Below are 19170 nucleotides of genomic sequence, written 5' to 3'. Positions count from 1 at the left end.
ATAGTTACAGCTACTATTCGCTATTAAGCAGATCTTGTATTCCAGACACCAGTTAGCAGTTTATATTCATTATCTTATTTACATTTCGATTCTCCAAGCAATTCTCTCAACAACTCTGATAGAAGAAGCAGAGTCCCTTGGCTAGTAAGTGATGTTTGTCAGAATTAGAACCCAAATCTGATTGGCACCAAGCAAACGCTCTTTCCCATCCATTGTACTTCAAGGTCAGACTAACACTTGCCCTGATTTGAGCCGTGACTATGACCGACAGCTATAACCCAGCTTAACCACCAATCTTAGATCCCAGCCATCAAGCCAAACCCCAGCTTCAGCCCCAAACCAGAATCTGCCCACTGTGCCTTCTGCTCCTAGCTCCTAGTGTTTGTTCTAGATCTGTCTTCAGGTTGAATGGCCCCTCTCCCTAAAAATCTGGTTCCTCCCAGGTTTGATATGTTATTTCCATCTGTCTTCTGGGGCTAGCAGTCAAACGCTCAGAAAGAAAAGGTGAGTTAGGGTGGACCAAAGAAGCTTCCATAGGGGAGAAGCTAAGCGGGAACACAAGGAGGGGCATGCATCCCAAATCTTAGCCAAGCTGTGTCCTGAGTGTGGGGTAGCGAGGGAAGGAAGGATGAGGTCTTAGATCCTGTAGGAGGGAAAAGAGCTCCAAGCTGGAAGCAGCTGGACCCCTCAGCAGGAGGACTCTTCAACAGTTTTTTGACTTCCTTGGAGAAGCCTAGCTGTGATTCTAAAACTTTCGTCCTCCTCCCATAGCTGCATTTGTGCAGACCCGGGAGTTGGAAATTGCGATTTTTTTCTAGGGCAGTGGGTGATCCCTTGCCTTTGGCTGTAGCTTGGAGATCACTCGTCAGCAAAAATGTGGAAGCCTCGCTGTCAAAATCTGCTGTTGATTCATAAGCTTTGCCCTGTACAACTGGCTCCTACTCCTTGGTTATCACCATTCTGCCCACAACTGTCATTCTCAAGAAAGCAGGGAGCTTGCTGGGCCTTGCTCTCGAGCTGAGGTAGTCCCTTTCCTTATCTCCTAAAAGGAACATATGACAGACTTGCCCGGATTTCCTTCCACTTGATTTAGGAGTGCTGTGATATTGGGCAGGTTATCTAATCTCCCAGAGCCTTCGCTTCCCCATTTTAAAAAGGGGCTAGTGAAAGTATCTTTCTCATATTTTTGTAAGGATTTTTGCAACAATGCAGGATCTGATACAAAGCCCTCAATAAATGCTGTCTAATATTTTTAGTTGCTCTATGGACTTCAATTTCCTGATCTGGAAATATGATCATAATAATGTAAACTTCATAACATTATTATAAAGCCCAAATGAGATAATGTAGGTATTTCAGTTATGAATGATTCTGTAACAGTGTGCACAACATTGGATCTTTCCTTCATTCTCTAAATCAAATAATCCTGATCTAAGCTCTTAACCACCTACCTTATGGGAAATTTGATCTCAGTTGTGTTTCGTGCCTTTCCTTTCACTCTCTCTTCTTCCAGTTCAGTGTCTTGCAAAAGTCTCTGGGGCTCTTACGTAAGAGAGAACGTCTGAGGCAAGTTCTCTGGTCTTCACATCACGCTGGGTTGGGCTTGGTGGTTTGTTCAAGCCTGAACACAGAAGCACCACGAGGGGGCCCCTCGTTGAGGCTGCTGTGCCATCTTGGACATGGTGATTTTCCAGTTTCCAAAGGCTCAACTCTTTGTGTTTCCTAATATGGGCCTTCTATTAAAGTGGGATCCAGTCGCTTTACCCCCTAGGAGCCCCTGTGACAGGCAGAATTTTGGATCCCATTACCATTGACTCCTGGTGATACTCCCATGGTTATGGCAAAAGGTACTTCGCAGATGAAATTAAGGTTACATCAGTCGACCTTAATGTAGGGGAAATTACCCTGTATTATCCAGGTGGCCCTAATCTAATTGCACATGCTCTAAAAAGCTGAGCACTTTCTCAGCGTGGATCAGCAAAGACAGTGTGAGATTCATAGCTGTCATTCATATTTTTAAGCTGGGTTATAGCTGTCGGTCATAGTCATGGCTCAAGAAGACAGAAGTTTTGTTTCTGCATCCAGGATATGCCAGGTGGTCAGTTATCCACATGCTTGTGCTGTAGACCAGGATTCTATGGGGTGACTGGGACCACTTCTTCTAAGAGAGCCTTCAGTGGGGAACAGGTGTGCACATTGTAGTACGTCAATGAAAAGCTTATTCCCAGCTCCCTAAATTCCTCGGTCTCACAAAAATGGATTTTACCACATACCCATGTATTCTAGCTCAACATGATTTGGGGGCTGATATGGTAGGAAAAAACCTAGAAAAACTGGCATACATCTTCCTCTCGGCCTCTACCTGCTTCAACTCCTATCCCTTTGGTTAGCAAATATATCTGGGTACCTGTCATGTCCAGGCACAGTTCGGGACTTGGGAATATAGGAATGAAAAAGATAGACCTAGTACCAGCCTCATGGGTCTTACACTTTGTGAGGAGGATACCATAAAATAACTGCAGATTTTTAAATGATTTCAAGTGTAATAACCTTAATAGAATTTCCTGATACCTTGACCCCAAACAGCTTCAGTTTGTTCTGAGGCCTTCATGTCTGAGTCCATCTATGTCACCTGCACCCCACCATATCCAGGTTGGTCATCACCACCACCGTGCACAGATGCTCCCCACACAACCCTGGCCTCACAGTCAGAGGATCCTATCCTACATTCTTCTGTACCATGGAGCACAGCTCAGACCTTCTGAAGGCTGGTCAGTCCCCAGAGGAACTGAGGTTGCTGCCCAGAGTGAATCTGATTCAGGCATGATATCAGATTCTCTGCCTGCCCCCCACCCCCCTGCCCCTAAACCCCCAAAACAATTTCCCTACCCAAGATCTGCAGACCCATTTTCAGGTACCTCATACTCACCAGTACAAAACTCCCAAGGCACTCATATCAGTTGTCACCACCCAATATTGCAGCCCACCTAGACTCCATTCCCCATCCTTGATTGTGGAATACCATACAGAGAAGGAGGGCTGGATTTCCTTCTACACCCTGGCCAGCACCCCAAACTCACATGGCAGGAGAAGCCCAGGTGAGTAGTCCTGGAAACTATTCTCCCTTTGGAATTAATCCTGAGCAAAGGGAAGGCCAGGCTCTAGCCTCCAGAACCAAGCCCAGGGAAGGAAGTAGGAACAGAGATATCTGCTATGGCTCATCAAGCCAGATCAAATACCTCAGCGCTCACAAGGTTGAGAACATACCCTCTGGTGGGAGACACAGTGGCCTGCATGTGTAAGAGAATATGTCTAAGAAAGCATGTGCATACTTTCAAGAGTGTGCTGCATAAATATACTTCACCTTGGCTTACTGATTCTCAAGGCATTGGGTATCCTGGCCTCTCTGAACCCAATCTGCCAGCTATTCTACAGTTCATGCCTGTAGCCCCCGTGACTTGAGTGAGACAGAATTCACATGGACTGCTATTGGCTTTGCTGCCTCCTCTTCCCAGCCCCATCAATGCTTAGTGAGGAGGCAAATACTTTATTAAAGTGCAATTTGTAAGGTACACTTATGGGTAGCTCATGCTGGGGGCATTTAAACGATATTCTGGACCCATAGGGCTCTGGGTGTGTTTTTGTGTGTTCACAAGTGTGTGTACACCTGTGGAAGGCATCTGTGTGTCTACTGGTGTGTTTATGGTGCCTGACTGAAAGTGCATCTATTATGCAGATGTAAAATATGCCTATGTTTGTGAGAAAGCATGTGTTCTCATAGAATGGGAACTCTAGAACATTTTCATATGGAATGCACAATCTTGAGACCAGTGTGTGTGTGTGTGTGCACACAAGTGTATATGTGGATGTGTGCTGCTGAGTCAGGGCTGAATACATACGATACTCCTACATCTCTGGCTGGCACCTACAGACCTAATTCACTTCCATCTCTGAACTAGCAAGCACAGTGGTGGAGTCTCGGCAGATAGACTTTCCTACAGCTCTGGATTCACTTGGAGATGGAGGTTCTGGGGGGGCGGGGGAGGCAGATGGGGTTTATTCTGGGCCTGGGGATCCCTTCCCACCCTTAGAAGTCCCCTCTTCAGGCTCTCCCTCATCATCAGCCTCGACCAGACCCTCAGGCATTGGCCACTCTCGTGTCTGCCATTCCAGCCGTTCAATACGGTAAGCGATCTTGAGTGCGCTGGACTCCAGCTCAGCCAGAAGGCGAGCAAACTTGGTCTGCAATTCATCAAGCTGCTGGTCGAGGCCCTGCAGCCGAGCCTCTGTAGCCTCCTGCAGGGCAATCTCAGCTGCCTCAGCATTCACGTCCAGCTTGTTCATCTTGAGCAGGATCTCCCGACCCTTCTCTTCCATGACAGCCTGGGCCTGAGGATACTCACTCAGCACCTCTCGCAGGTCCTCCTTGCTCAGGCAGAACAGGTCCGAATAACCTAGGCTTTTGATGTTGGCTGTGCGGCGGTTCCCAGACATGTTCCCTGTGGCCCATGGGCAGAGAGGGAGAAGGCTAGTTATTGGCGATAGGGGCTGTAGGGTGGCGTTTCACTCCTGAACCAGGACTCCCATTTCCATCTGTGTGGTTCTGACCTCTCTTCCTACCTCAATCATTCTTTCATTCAGTAATGCAGTGGGGCCAAAGCCCTGTACTCAGCATCAATGACCTGCCTCAAAGAATTCACAGTCTAGGAGAGAGACACTTAAACGGATAGTTACATAACAATCTGCCTGGTGTGGTATAGACATATGCATAAGGTACTATGGGAAAACGGGCAAAGAACCCTAACAAGCTGGAAGGCAGGGAATTTTGGGAAGGCTTCCTGGAGGCAGCAATACATGAACTGAGTGAAAGGAAACTTGGGAAAGAGAGAGGCAAAGTTGGGGGAGGACAATCTCCGCAGAGGGATGAACACGAGCAGAGGGATTGAAACAGAAAAGAGTCAGGTAGAAGCCGAAAACAGTCATCATTTCAGAGTGGCTTAGACATAGAATGTCAGAGAGAGGAGAGAGGAGAAGAATTCACTCTTCTTCTGCCATGGGTCTCCATGGCAAGGAGTTCAGACCTTATGCTGAAGGAAATAGGAAACTATTGAAATATCTTAAGCAGGGGAGCTAAATGGTCTCGTTTGCATTTTAGCAAGATGATGGAGGATGATTAAACCAAATGCTACCATGTCTCAGAGCTAGAAAGGACTGTAGCGGGTGGGGGAGGACACAACAGGGAAGGAACTGCCGCTGTTGAGCACTTACTACGAGCCAGGCACTGCGGTGGATGCCTCACCCGTATAGTTTGTTTAATCCTCACAAACAACCCTTTGGGTTTTAATGTCATTCCCAGTGGATAGGTGGGGAAACAGGCCTAAAAACAGGAGTGGTTTATCCAATGTCAGGCAGACAGCGGTGGACTGTATGCGGGATGTGGAGCATGAAGAAGTCCTAGAAGGATGGATGTGAGACTCTTAGAAGCACTAAGGGTAGGAGCCCTAGGCTGAGAGCCCTGCGACACTGCCAGACTATAACATACCCAGCCTCACTCTGAACCTCCCTTCCAGGCTTCCCTCCCTCCCATGACCTCACTTTATTTGTAATCAGGCAAAACAACTCCTGCACATGGCTGACGGGAGGAATAAATGAGCCGATGTGTGTTAAGTACCTGCCCCACCCAGAGTTAATGGTCAGTAAACAGAAATTCCCTCTCTTCTCCCTTTCCACATGGCTGTGACAAAGTTGTTTCTTGTACCCGATTCAAGTGTGTTCCTTATTACCTGTGTAACCTTGGGAAGTTACCAGACTTCTTTGTGCTTCGATTTCCTTATCTTTAAGATGGGAAGAATACTGCCTACTTTATAACGTTGTGAGAATTTAATGAGTTGATACATACAAAGCCCTTAGATCAAGACATTTAGTAAGCATGCTGTGACTAGTACCTATGGTTATTATTTTCTCTGCCACTTTCTACTGGTCTATTGGGATAAAGGTCTATACCCACAGAGCATGTCTACTCTCTCAAGGACCACCCTGCTCATTGATGTTGGCTCAGCTTCTCAGGGAATAGACTCTCCATGTCCAGCTTCTCTCTTGATCCCTCTAGTGAATTGGACAAGGGTTAGGTTTCCTTTATCTATAGGGCCATGTGGTCTGAGACTGGTTCTGCTAACCCTACCTCCACCCCCAGTCCTGTCCCTGTCCCTGGAACAAATGTGGCGGTGCCCACCTTTGATGTTGATGATGCTGATCTCTCCAAAGTAGAGCCCTGCACCGAGCACGGCATACTGTGTGATGCCATCATCTGCCACCACAGCCAGTTGACCCTCACGGATGATGTACATCTCTCGGCCAATGTCCCCCTTGCGGCAGACGTACTCGCCTGGTGAGTAGGTCTGGGGCTGCAGCTTCAGCACCAGTTCTTCCAGCAGGCTGGCCTCACAGTTCTGGAAGATCTGCACCCGGCTCAGAGTGGACATGTGTACGGATACGGCCACTTCTGCTCTCAGCCGCTCGGGCAAGTGCTGTAAGATGGCTACCTCATTGGTCATCTTCTTGTTGATCTGCAGGTGCTGGTACCTGGAGGCAAGGACAGTGCCAGCTCCTCACCAGTCCCCTACATGCCTGCCTCTATCCCTAGCCAGCAGGGCACAGCTCAGCTTCAGCCAAGAGCCCAACCACACGGACATCTCACAGGGGATAGGGAAGTACCTGAGAATTGGCTGATGAATAACTTCAGCCCACCATCTCCTTTCCTGGTCACAGATATGTTTTGATCTTTTCTCCCTCCCCCAAGGCATGGAAGCCTTCACCATTTGGCAGTATGAATAACTCCTCTCAGGCCTTACCCTATCCACCAAGCAAGGATATGCCTTATACCATCTTAGAAGCCACTTCAGTCACCAAGCCCCCAACCTCTCTAGAGCCCTTCTGCTTTAGCCCCCCAATGTTGTGACATACCCTTTTTTGAGCCCACAGTATGGACTACCATGTCATAGCTAACCATCTTGTTGTTGGACATCCCTTGTGGGTATTGCTCTTCTCTGCCCATCCCTTCTGGACCCTCTAAATGCAAGAGTGCCTGTCCCACTCTTATTCACCATTGTCTCACTCCATCAATTCCAGGCGCTGCTCAGGGCCCCACTGATGCAGGTCACATCCTGACTGCCCTGCGTGGCTTTCCAGGCAATGAAAACTCAGACACCTCCCTCAGGTTCTCCTGTATACATCCCACTCTATCCTGCTCTGGGACCCCTGAGTCCTCACCAGTCAATAACTCGGCGCTCCAGCCCACGGTTGACATGGTGCAGCTTCATGTACTTCTTGACGAGCGCATGGTCTGGGTAGAAAGCCGCGTCTGCAGTGTTCATGTTGTAGATGACGGAGCTCATGCTCCCCATGATGGTGGCAAAGCCCATGACAGCCAGCAGGAAGTCGCCCACCATGAAGAGGTACTCCTCCTCCCGGGCTGGCAGGGGAGTATCGCCCACGGTGGTGAGAATCAGCGTGGAGAAGTAAAAGCTGTAGAGGTACTGGCGCCTTAGGCGCTCGAAGCCTGGCTGTGCAGGGTCTGGATAAACCCAGGCATCGCGCCCGAAGCCCAGGTACCGGGACAGGGCAAAGTACAGACAGCTGTTCCAGTGGATGACTACAAAAATGTAAAGCATCAGCTTGGCAATGCGAAAGGCATTTGGGTAAGCTGTGCGGGTCTCTGTGCGGTCGAAGGCCTCGAAGAGGCGGGGCGCACGCAGAAAGCGGTTCAGCCTCAGTGTGGGTGTGTGAGGGCCCAGCCGCACGTAGGCCACGTCTGTAGGCAGCAGGGAGGCCAGGTCCAACAGGAAGCTCCATGTGCGAACGTAGCGATTTGAGATCCTACTCTTTTCCACCACTAGGATACCCTGTTCCAAGAATCCTGGTGGAGGTGAGAGGGGAGGATGGGCCAATGTCAGCCATGGGATGAGGTCTGCTACTGATTGGGGCACCTGCCTGCTCCAGTAATGAGGGTGAGGGTGGGCAGGTAGGTCAGGGTAGGCCAGGGAGACAGATGGGGGACAGGGTGGGGGCCCTTCTCCAGGGTTTCTGGGGTTAACATAGGGGTGTGATCAAGCATAGAGTCATGAGAAGATGCTGTCAGGGAGGGGTGTCACCTTCTTGCTTCTAAGAAGTTAAAGAGGAAGGGGACATGGTTCAAAGGGACAGTCTAGGTGCTCACTGACCCGTGTGGAATCGCACCACGATGTCCAGTAGGTATAGCAGGTCACTGGTATAGTCCAGCACCCACCAGGCCACCAGATAACTGTGTTGCAAGTCAGGGAAGCATGCTCTGTGGGGTGAGGAGAGAAGGAATTGGCTTAAGGGCATCTTCTGTGTGTGTGGAGGTCTCCACCGCCCCCACCCCAGCACTTAGAATTGGGCCTCTTTCTTGTGTCCTGCCCCTCCTTTGGGCCCCACCCCAAGGGCCCTCCCCTCTCTTGGGCCCCACTATAGCCCTCTTCTCTCATTAAAGCCCTCCCTTAGCACCCTGGCCAAACCTGCACACTATGATGATGAGATTGTACATTACTGGGAAGACCATTGTGTTCAGCCACCAGTAGTAGTAATCTCCAGATGGGTCCAGGACAGGCAGCGACTTCCTATGGAGTAGGAGAGGAGACAGTGCTTCATTTACTTACCAGACATTCAGTGCTGTGGTTGTGACTCGGGTACCAAGAGGATTAAATCCCCACAAATCTAGTGAGGCGGACAGACCAACACAGGGGCCAGGATCTCTCACCTGGTCTTGGAAGGGGCAGGGGGGCTGGACTCTGTGGTCTTCACTTTGCTGTCCTGGCTCATGGTTCTGTGGCCGGGTGCTGGGGTAGGCAATATCCAGGGCCTCTGCGCATAAGTAGCTGTGGGAGGTAAGGTCTTAGTGCTTTGGGCTCCAGCTGCGACTTTTCTGTCTTTGGCTTAGGAAGCTCTTAGCAACACAACCCGGGCCAACCACTACAGAAAGGGTGGAGGTAGTGTAGCTTTCACACTCTGCCCTGTCTCCCAGGGCCTAGGCTTACACCTGCCTAGCTAAACATCTCTAATGAGGTCCCCGGAGAAAATGGGGTGGTGGTGGGGAGTGGCATGCATGCTTCAGAGGGAAGGCTGGGCCTTGTTCCTGCCAGAGGCCCTACCCAAACGGTTCTCGGTTTCCACATCCCCCATCAGACTATAAGCTTTTGGAGGGCAAAGAGTGTATTTCATTCATTTTTTCCCCAGCTTTTTAGTTTGAAATAACTTCAAAACTACAGGAAAGTTGTGAAAATAATAAAGATACAAAACATAGAACTCCAACATACCTTTGCCCAGATACTCAAATTCACTATTATCATTTTGCCATGTTGGTGATATCATTCGGCCTATCAATCTATCCATCCATCTATTTTCTAAAACTTTGAGAATAGGTTGCATACATTATGTTTCTTTAATACTTAATGCTTCCGTATACATTTCCTAAGAACAAGAACACTCACTTATGTAACCACCTTAAGTATAACTATCAAGTTAAAAAAAAATGAACATTGATATAAAACACACGAACCATATTCCATTTTTTTTTTCAGTTGTCCCAATGATGTCTCCTTTTGGGCATTTTCTCCTCCATTATTAGTTCCAATCTAGGATCATGTACTGCAATCTGTGGTGGTTTAAAGCTGTGTGTACCCCAGAAAAAGCATGTTCTTAAATCTAATCATTCTTGTGGGTGTAAACTCACTGTAAGTAGGATCTTTTGATGCAGCTACTTCAGATAAGGTGTGACTCACCTATTCAGGATGGTGATCCTATTACTGGAATCAGTAGTAAGAGAATGAAATTCAGACAAAGAGAGAGAAAGCTATGGAACCAAGAGGGTGAAATCAATGAAACCCAGAACAGAAAGGAGAGACCAGCAGACACTGCCATGTGCCTTACCATGTGACAGAAGAGCCAAGGATCGTTGGCAGCTTGTCTTTGGAAGAAAGCATCGCCTTGATAATGCCTTGATTTGGCCATTTTCCTGGCCTCAAATTGCAAGCTAATGAATTCCCATTGTTTAAGCCAAACCATTTCATTGTATTTGCCTCATCAGCCTAGGAAACTAAAAAAGAATTTAATTGTCATTGCCTCCTTAGCCTTTCTCTTTTTTTTAAAGTTATGGTAAAATATATACAACATGAAATTTCCCATCTTAGCCACTCCCAAACATGGAATTCAGTCAGTAGCATTAATCACAATGTGGTGCTACCATCATCACCACTCGTTCCATCACCCCAAATAGAAACTGTGCACCCATTATGCATTAACTTCCCATTCACTGCCACCACCACCACCCCATCCCAGGTAATCTCTAATCTACTTTCTGTCTCTGTGAATTTGCATATTCTTATTAATTCATATAAATGAAATGATGCAATATTTTCCCTTTTGTTCTGGCTTATTTCACTCAGCATGCTATCTTCAAGGTTTATCCATGTAGGAGCATGTATCAGGACTTCACTCCTTTTTACAGTTGAATAATATTCTATTATGTGTTTATACCACATTTTGTTTATCCATTCATTTGTTGATGGAAACTTTGATTGCTTCCATCTTTTGGCTCTTGTAAATATGGCTGTGATGAACATTGGTGTACATCTCTCATTCATCTTTTACCCTGGATGCTTAGCAAAGTATTGGCCTGGTGCTCTGATAATGGGTTCTCTGGTAATGACTTATTGACTGAGAGAGATAATGGTAGTAAAAAAAAAAAACGCATGTAAGAAAGAACTTTTAGGGTTTTTTTTGTTGTTGTTCAGGTATGGGAGAGACTTAAGCACCTTCACAGAACGGGAAAGGATACTAAAAACACATAGACTAGCTGGTTGGCTCAGGCAATAAATATAACAGGAAGAGAATGGGGCAAAGGAACCATAGGATGCTTCCTTCATCCTTCAACCACAGAAAGAGATAGCGTGGCTGAAGACGTAGATCGGGGTGCAGATAATGAAAACAGAGCTGAAGTCTGATATGAGAGGCATCCCTTTGTCCCTGGAGATTAATTCAGCACCTGACACAGAGGAACCGTTCGGTACGTAGTCATCAGTGAATAAAATATGTAGCCCAAGCAAGGAACTTGTACAAGTTAAGACAGAATGAAGCATACCTTGAGCCTGCACTGGAACCCAGGTGTCCTGTGTTTCTCAGCTTGGATGCTGGGGGTTGGGGTAGGGGAGAAGGGGAATGGATGAGTATTCCAACAAGCCTTGTGTTCTGTAAGATAAATATGAGTTTACACGATATAGAGGTGAGAGGGTGAAGAACACTAAAGGCGAAGTGAACGGTATGTAAAGGCATAGAGGTATCAAAAAACAGGGGTGACTGGGGAAACATCAATTGTTTTTTAGAAGACCTGAGGTGGGTACGGTGTGGTGAGAGACGACTTTGAATAGGTAGTCAGGCACCAGCTCAAGAGAGCTTTGTCAGCCATGTTTAAAGCTTGGATTTTATCTAAAGGTAATGCAGAATCTGTGAAGTGTTTTACACAGCTAAGTGATATGGTCAGATTTGTGTTTTTGGAGAGTCTTTGAAATAAAATATTTACAGTCTTCTAACATTTTATTTTATTATTTTGAAACTCTTTTTTCTTGGCTCCTGTGATACCATAATTTCTTGGTCTTCTGTTATTTCTTCTTGAGCTCTTTCATAGGTTTCCTTTGCCCATCCCTTCTATTCTGGTGTAAGGACTCTGTCCAAGGCCTTCTTTTCTTCCCATCCTCTGGACTTTCTCTGGCCAATCTGGGTCACCCACAGGATTTCCTTTCCCATTTGATGACTCCTAAGGACTCTCCCTTAGCTGCAGACTCATGTAAACTACTAACTGCTCACTGGATGTCCTCATCGGTGTCCTACCGGCAATATGAACTCCTTGTGCCTAAAACTGAGCTCATCAACTTCAGTGATTCATATTCTGGCCTCTCATTCAGAAAACTTAGCATCAGTATTTTTAAAATTGTTATTGCTATTATTATTATTATTGCAGAATATGATGGCAATTTAAATAGATGATCACAGCTTCTTAAATCATCCTCCCTTGTTACTGTGTCAACTACTAGGGTATAGCAGAAGTGATTTTATGTGGCTTCTGGGGCTAGATTCTAAAAGATTATGCTGTTTCCCTCTGATTTTCTTAGAATGCTCACTGTCTGCAAGCTCCCTTTTGGATGCTCCCTCTTGAAGCCTAGGCCATGTTGTGAAAAGCCTAAGCCACACGGAAAGATCACATGTATCTACTCTGCTTGACGGTCCCAGCTGAGCTCAGCCTTTCACTCATTCCAGCCCAACCACCAAACGTGAGTGAAACAGCCTCCAATTGATTCCAGCCACCAACCTCAAGTCACTCCCAGCCTTTTATGCTTCCTAGATAAGCCCCAGATACCATGGAACAGAGACCAGCCATTCCTGCTGTATCTTGTCTGTCCAAATTCCAGAACTTTAGCATAATAAAATGGTTGTTGTTTTATGCCACTAAACCATATGTGTGTGTGAGTTGTTATGTGGCATAGTAACTGGAACGAACATAGAAAAGTGCACATTTCATAGGTATGCAGCTTGATGGACTTACACAAAGTGAACACACCTATGTGTCTAGCAGTCAAATAGGAAAAAAAAAACCCTACATCACCTATGCCTTAGGAGCCCCACTCTGTCCCTTTCTACTTAATTCTTTTCCAAGGGAATCACTCTCCTGACTTCTAATACCATAGTTTAATTTTGCCTATTTTTGATATACTGAGCATCAATTTCTTTCTTTTTTTTTTTGCATGGGCAGGCACTGGGAAATGAACCCATAGGCATCAACTTTTGATCCTTCCGACTGTTCTCCTCATGTTCATCCAGTCATTGGCCTGCAGATTCACCTTCTGTTATCCGCATGTCCACTTCTCTGCATCCTTACTAACATAGTTCAGGCCTTAACAGTTCTTCTCTGGTCTTTTGCAAAGTTCCCCTAACTCTCAATCTGGCCATGCATAAAATTCTCTGTTCTTATTATCCCAATTATAAAATTTAAACTCCATAGCCTGGCCTACAAAGCTCTCCAGGAACTGGCCTGTGCCTGTGTGTCTTCAGCCTCACCTTTCAATGTTTCCTGTTTATTGAGTAACCTCTAGACGCACTGTACAGATTGTGTCCAGAGCACCCATACATGCTGCCCATTCTTCCTTTATTTAATTATATGGTTGACACTTCCATTTCTTTTTCTTTTGAAAACTTTATTTTGAACTGATTTTGGGCTTATAGAAAATTTGCAAAAATAGTACAGACAATATTTCTACAGGCCTTGCCCATTTTTCCATAACGTTATCTTATATATAACCATTGTTAGCGAGTAAAACCAGGGAATTAACTTTGGTAAAACACTTTCAAATGAATCAGACTTTATCTGAAACTTTCATTTCTTTATCCAAGACATCATCTTATCCTGGAAGCCTTCATTATCTTCTAAGGCCTTCCTTCCCCTGATTCTCTGAACACACAAATCGTGCTAAGTGCTGCTCCTTGGTATTCCTCTTGTTATAGTACTTACTACACTATGTTGTAATTGTCTGGTTAAAGGGATGGGGTCCTGAAGGTGGAGACCGGTTTTAATAGATCTGGAATCCTACCCTTATACAGTGTCCCTTGACTGAATCAAAGAGACAAGGTATAAGGGTTCACGGTGCAATATAGCGCTGCTGGTGTTAAGGGAGCCAAGGAGGGGTGGTCACCATACTAGATACTAAAATATAACACAAGCCGCGAACGCGGGTAGGGAAAAATGAACCAGACTTCTCAGTCCTCTCCGGGACTCAGGTTTTCCATGGGCCCCGCCCCCCACTGACACCGCCCCTCCGGCCTAACTTTATGCTGGCTCCGCCTCTTTCACGCCCACTCCTCCACTCCAAACACCGCCCAGGACCCATGGTCCTGCCCCTTCCGCATTAGTTTTTTTTCTCTTTCAGACCCATCTAGCTCATAAATCCGAAGTCTTCCCTGCCTCTTAAAGTCGCGTCCCTCCTTAAGTCCCGTCTTCTACCGTCTTGTTCGACCTTTCCTGCCTAGGCTCCGCCCCCGCCCCGCAAGCCTCCGCCCCCCATAGGTCTTCCCCTATGACACGCCGGAGTCCTCCTTAGGGGCGGGGTTTAAAGCTCAAGGAGGCGGGACCAGTGAAGCTAGAGGCGTTACCCCTTCCTCAGAATTTCGTTGACGATCCCGCCCCTGCGCTCTATCGTTGCCAGGAAACAAGCGTCGTCGCGTTGGTTTTAGCCGGGCCCAGCCAATGAATTGGCACGCTATCACCCAGTCGTGCGACGCTGGGCGGTTACGTGTATGCGTGTGGGTGCGGGCTGCGTGTGGCGCGGGGCGGGGCGCGGTTGGTGCGCTTGAGGAACCATGGCGGCGGCCTGAACTCACCTAGCAGCGCAGCAGCGACTGGGCCTGTTTAGGGTCAGGGTTCTTTAAGTGAAAGGTAGGCATGGTTCGGAAGACCTGAGGTGTTGGGGAATGACGGCACTGGGCTTGGTGACTGATACTGGTTTGAGGGCACAGGATGATGGGTTGGCAGGTGATGAGGGGCTGGGTGTAGGGTCTGAGGTACGGGGGACGGCTGAGAGCCTCGAGGGTGAGTGGACAAGTACACTTATATGAAGGGCTGGGGTGCTTTCTGAGGGGCCAGGCTGTAGGGACATGTAAGGGTGGAAGCTCCTGAGGGCAGGGGTGAGGGACAGCTCTGGGACCAGAGTAAGGGGATAAGACCTGTACCGGGAGGCGGAGAGTAAAAAGCTAAGGCAGGAGCGTAGGAAGGTAGGGGGGGCACTGGTGAGGGAGATGCACGCAGCGGATGGTAGGAGGGAAAGAGGATCGTAGAACTTGGAGAGGGTGCGAGGTTGGTTCTGAGGCCTCCTTCACTGGGACTATCCTGCCCAGTGAGAGCAATAGTTTAGACTAAGTAGGACAGCTTGGGTGGAAATGCTTTGACTTGGGCCCCCTGCACCCAGGGATTTTACATATTTCAGAGGACAGAAAATAAAAATGTCACAAGCAATACTATGATAATGAAAATCATTTTTGGGATTCAGTTTTCAACAGAGGTATCACTGGAACCCCACCTCCCTTAAGTTCCTCCTGGGACTGCAAACTTGAAGGTGGTCCCTCTCATGAAGGTTCTTTGGCTGTGACTACCTGTGTTTGTCTTCTCTCCACCTGCTTCTGAGCATCCTTTTTCTGCTTCTGCTCCTCATCTCTGCTGAGCTGTGTGGCTTTGATGGTTGTCATCTACATTGGATTGGCCACTTTCAGTTGCTAGCTGTACTTTCATGGAGGTCATGTGGTTTGTCACATACAGCAATATATTTCAGCTCCCAAACAGGGTGGTCTTGTTCTTGTTTTCTTACAGTTAAAACTTTTTAAAAACTTCTTTACTGAGGTAAGTTTATGTGCAATAAGATGCTTATGTTTATAATGTACATGTTTGATGAGTTTTGACATATGTGTATGTCTGTGTAACTGTCACCATTCTCAAACATTTCTATCACCCCCAAAGTTTTCTCATATCCCTCTGCAATTCTTTCCTCCCTTCACACTATTATTGGGTTTACTTTGTTAGTGTACTGCAGACCATCTTCTCACCTCCAATCCATACACATATGAACATTTTGTAAGTTCTAGAAAGCTGGATTGGGACTCAGTAATAATTGCCTCTTTCACACCATTAATTTTTCCTCTTTACTGACATTGTGCCATGGAATATAGATTCTTTGACTCTCTCAACCTCAGGGAAGCTCTAGGACCTTTATTATCCAGGCCATTCCTGAAGATTAGTGGCAGCTTCAGTTCCCATTCTGTCTCAGTGTCTTACCCTCAGAGCTAACCGTTCTGTTCCGTAAAATGTTTTCATTGTTTCTCTTAGAGTGCAAACAGGTCTTCATACTGTGGAACCCTTGGCAGCCTACCCAGACAGTCAGAACCCTATGGGACCTACATATATAATACAGGATTTAGAACAGTGGTTCCTGAACACTGGGCCAAGGACAGGGCCAGTCAATGATAAAGTTTTCATCCATCCAAGGTGCAAGGAGAGAAATAAAGACAGGATAGGATTTTTTCATAAAGGTAAATTTATCCTGAGATTATTATTCCTTTCTTTTGGTGTTAAAGTGTTCGCTCACTGATGAAATAATGGTGATAGTAGATGGTGGGATTTTTAAAAAAATGGTCTTATTTGCTAAAATAAGAAGTAACTTAATTTTTAAAAAATATTTCTGGTAGTTCATGAAAAAAAAATCTAGTATCGCTAATTTAGATGATGATGGTGTGGTTGTGGTATTAGATTGAGGAAGTATGAGTTTATATAGTAATCCTGTACAATCTCTGACCTCTGAAAAGCACTCATACTTTACACAACAATCTCCAGTTTTATTGACTCTACACAGAAACCTTGTGGGGTGGGCAAGGGCAGCGATTCTTGTTTTATAGACGAGGAGTCATATTCAAAAGGCAGGGATTATATGTGATAAAGTGGCAAAGCTGAACTCAAAATTTTGCCTCTTGAGAGTGAGTGACCAGGAGAAAGAAGGTTTGTAACAGAGAGTGAAGGTGATGTGGGACAGAAGGCATGTGATGTACAGGAAAGGTTGTGATGACATGGAAAAAGGCATTTTTTATTATTTAAAATTGTTCTGTTTCCAAAAGAGAGTAAATGTACTTTGATGGTGATAGAAGGATGAAGATTATATTTAATACTGTGGCCACAACATAGGAACCAGTATACATAATCCCTATGTAATGTGGATCACAAAGTTGGGCTGATAGAATGAGTCAAGTCACACATCAGAGGGTTCTTAGGGACTGTCCATATTCTTTGTTATATTGAGAAAACGCTGCTTTTCACAAACTTATTATTATACGGGAATCTTTGTTGAAAAGTATCGCATTAAGTATAATGAATTTTTACTTACGGCGTATAGGTGGCATGTCTGGAAGGTTGAAACATAGAGCTAGGAACATGTTTGGGGTACTGTGAGGAAGCAATATGTTTAACCATACCAATCACTCTGCTTAATACTGGGAGAATAAATTCATTCATTCATAAATTCATTCAGCAAGTACTTCTTGAGCATAGATAGAGCCTGCTCTCATGATACTTTCTTTGGGATAACAAATTAAGACATAAACTAGATGTGCTCCTTTAGGTCTCAAGCAATTCTCAGTCTGGTTGGGAGAGCAAATACTTGGAAAGATAATTTCAATTTAGAGATATATGAAATGTAAAAGTGTATCATAATGAGGTGATTACTTCACTCCCAGTATTCCAAACTTACATAGCCAGTGGTCTATAATGTAACTCTACACATATGTTAAAGTTAACATGTCCAAAATGAAACTTAACTGCCCTTGCCCTGAAAGACTGTTTCTGTACCCATATACCCTATCTCAGTACAGGTAAGAACTTCAGTTTCATTTTCCATTCTGCCTTTTCCTTCACTGTCTGTACTTAATCAGTCCCTAAAATCTTAATATACTCCCCTCTCTATTGTCTCTCTTTTTCCTCTTCATCCCTATTGCTATTTCTCCACTGTTAAAGCTTTATTTTACCTCCTCACCATCTCTCATCAGGATTTTTTTTCCCCAACAATCTCTTGCCTGTAAGCTTGCTTTTTTTCTATTCTATCTCTAGAATCTTTTTTGAATTACAAATCTAATCATGGAACTTTTGGCTTTTTGTGACCTGTAGGATAAGATCCAAATTCCTTAAAATGGCCTCATTTGCCTCAACTCCCCTCTATAGCCTCATCTCTTGCTATGCCTTACTTTGTGTTCTAGTTTGAATAAATTGTTCACATTCCCTAACAAACATGTTACTTTTCTGAGTCTTGAGAGATTTGCAATAACTACTTGCTTTACTAGTAATGCCTTTTCTTCTCTTCTTGTTGAACTTTTCTTATCCTTGTGAACCAGTTCAGTTTCACCTTCTCTTTGACATCTTTGTCCCTTTCACACAACAGGGGTAGAGATAAAACATGGAGATTCACTTTTACAAAGGGGAAATCAGTGTGTGATAAGGGTTTACTTTGTCAGTTGTAAGGTTCTGCTGGAGTCATGTGAGGAGATCTCTCCAAAAGCAAAGGTTGTACTGGGGGAGGGGAGACAACAAATTGGACCGTATGCTGAAATTCCATTTGTTTTATACATGTAGGTTTGAGGAATGGAAAAGCAGGGAGGGTGTGTGTGGGCTGACCCTTAGATTAGGAGAAATCTCCCTCCCCCCTTTTTTTATTCTTATAAAGTTTCATTCAGGTCTTTCTACCTTCAAGATTTAGATAGAATTGTGCCTCATATCAATGGTCAGTCATCTTGCCTAGCAAGAGCCATTGCAGGGAGAGATAAACTTTAGGATTCTACTAATCTGCTCTTGGAAGGTCATTTTGGTCTCTCCCTCTCTGTATAGGTATTGTAGATGTATCCCTGCCCCTAGCTCTCTCCCCTTCTTTGCCTCTCCCAGGGCAAAGGTTCATACCTCAGGCACTTCCTGCTTGTGCCTGCTATTCTGGGGTTTGTTGACACCCTTGCAGACCTAAGGTGAGTGTCTGACCTTGGATTATTTGTAGGTCTGAGAGTCAAGCTCCTTTTTTCCTCTGAGGAGCCTGAGGGGTAAGTCTGGAGAGTGGGGATCTGCTTTACTCTCCCACTCTCCTGGGGTGAAGGGGTGAGTGAAAGTATGGTAGAGGAATGGATGTCAGCTTCCCTCTTTTTTCACTTTTAGATTTGCCTGAAGTAGAATCCACCCTTTATCTATTACTTTTTTCATTTTTTTCTCAGAGTGGTATACCTTTTTTCTTAGACTAATTCTATACCTGATTTTTCTGTCAGTTTTTCCCATCTTATTTATCTATAAGCTTATTTATCTATCCTCTATCTATAATCTATAATCTTCCACTTGCTTCAGACTTCTTTTCCTTATTCAACCAGCATTCTTGAGACTCCCTATCATAAAACAAAACAAAACAAGAAATAAACAATAAAAACTCTTTCCCTTGATTCCCATGGCCCCCAGCTTCTTTGAGCTGTTGCCCTATTTTTATCCTTCTCCACATTATTAAATTTCCTGAAAGTACATCTTATATTTTTTTGGCTCTTATTCAT

General features: G+C 45.4%; 2 protein-coding genes across 10 annotated transcripts in view; one reads left to right on the top strand and one right to left on the bottom strand.

Moving 5' to 3' along the window:
- Window positions 1–4056: 4056 nt before the first annotated feature.
- On the bottom strand, window positions 4057–14275 carry CNGA4 (cyclic nucleotide gated channel subunit alpha 4). The gene is made up of 7 exons (XM_077113831.1): window positions 14215–14275; window positions 8777–8894; window positions 8535–8636; window positions 8220–8326; window positions 7270–7915; window positions 6233–6582; window positions 4057–4499 (listed from the first exon to the last, which is right to left on the bottom strand). Exons 2-7 carry the CDS (start codon window positions 8836–8838, stop codon window positions 4057–4059), a joined length of 1710 nt encoding a protein of 569 aa, XP_076969946.1. The 5' UTR covers window positions 8839–8894; window positions 14215–14275.
- The window catches only part of FHIP1B (FHF complex subunit HOOK interacting protein 1B), a 25747-nt gene continuing 20822 nt past the window's right edge, over window positions 14246–19170 (top strand). For 3 of the 9 annotated variants that reach the window (XM_077113827.1, XM_077113825.1, XM_077113822.1), the window contains exon 1: window positions 14258–14497. The gene's annotated coding sequence lies outside the window, so the exon portion shown is untranslated. Of the gene's footprint in view, window positions 14498–15937; window positions 16141–19170 lie in introns of all 9 variants that reach the window. The other 6 variants (XM_077113824.1, XM_077113823.1, XM_077113828.1 and 3 more) reach the window with 5 other exon arrangements.

The sequence above is a fragment of the Tamandua tetradactyla genome, chromosome 8 (genome assembly GCF_023851605.1).
Source record: "Tamandua tetradactyla isolate mTamTet1 chromosome 8, mTamTet1.pri, whole genome shotgun sequence".
NCBI lineage: Eukaryota > Metazoa > Chordata > Mammalia > Pilosa > Myrmecophagidae > Tamandua > Tamandua tetradactyla.
This window is presented reverse-complemented; position numbering and strand designations above follow the sequence as displayed.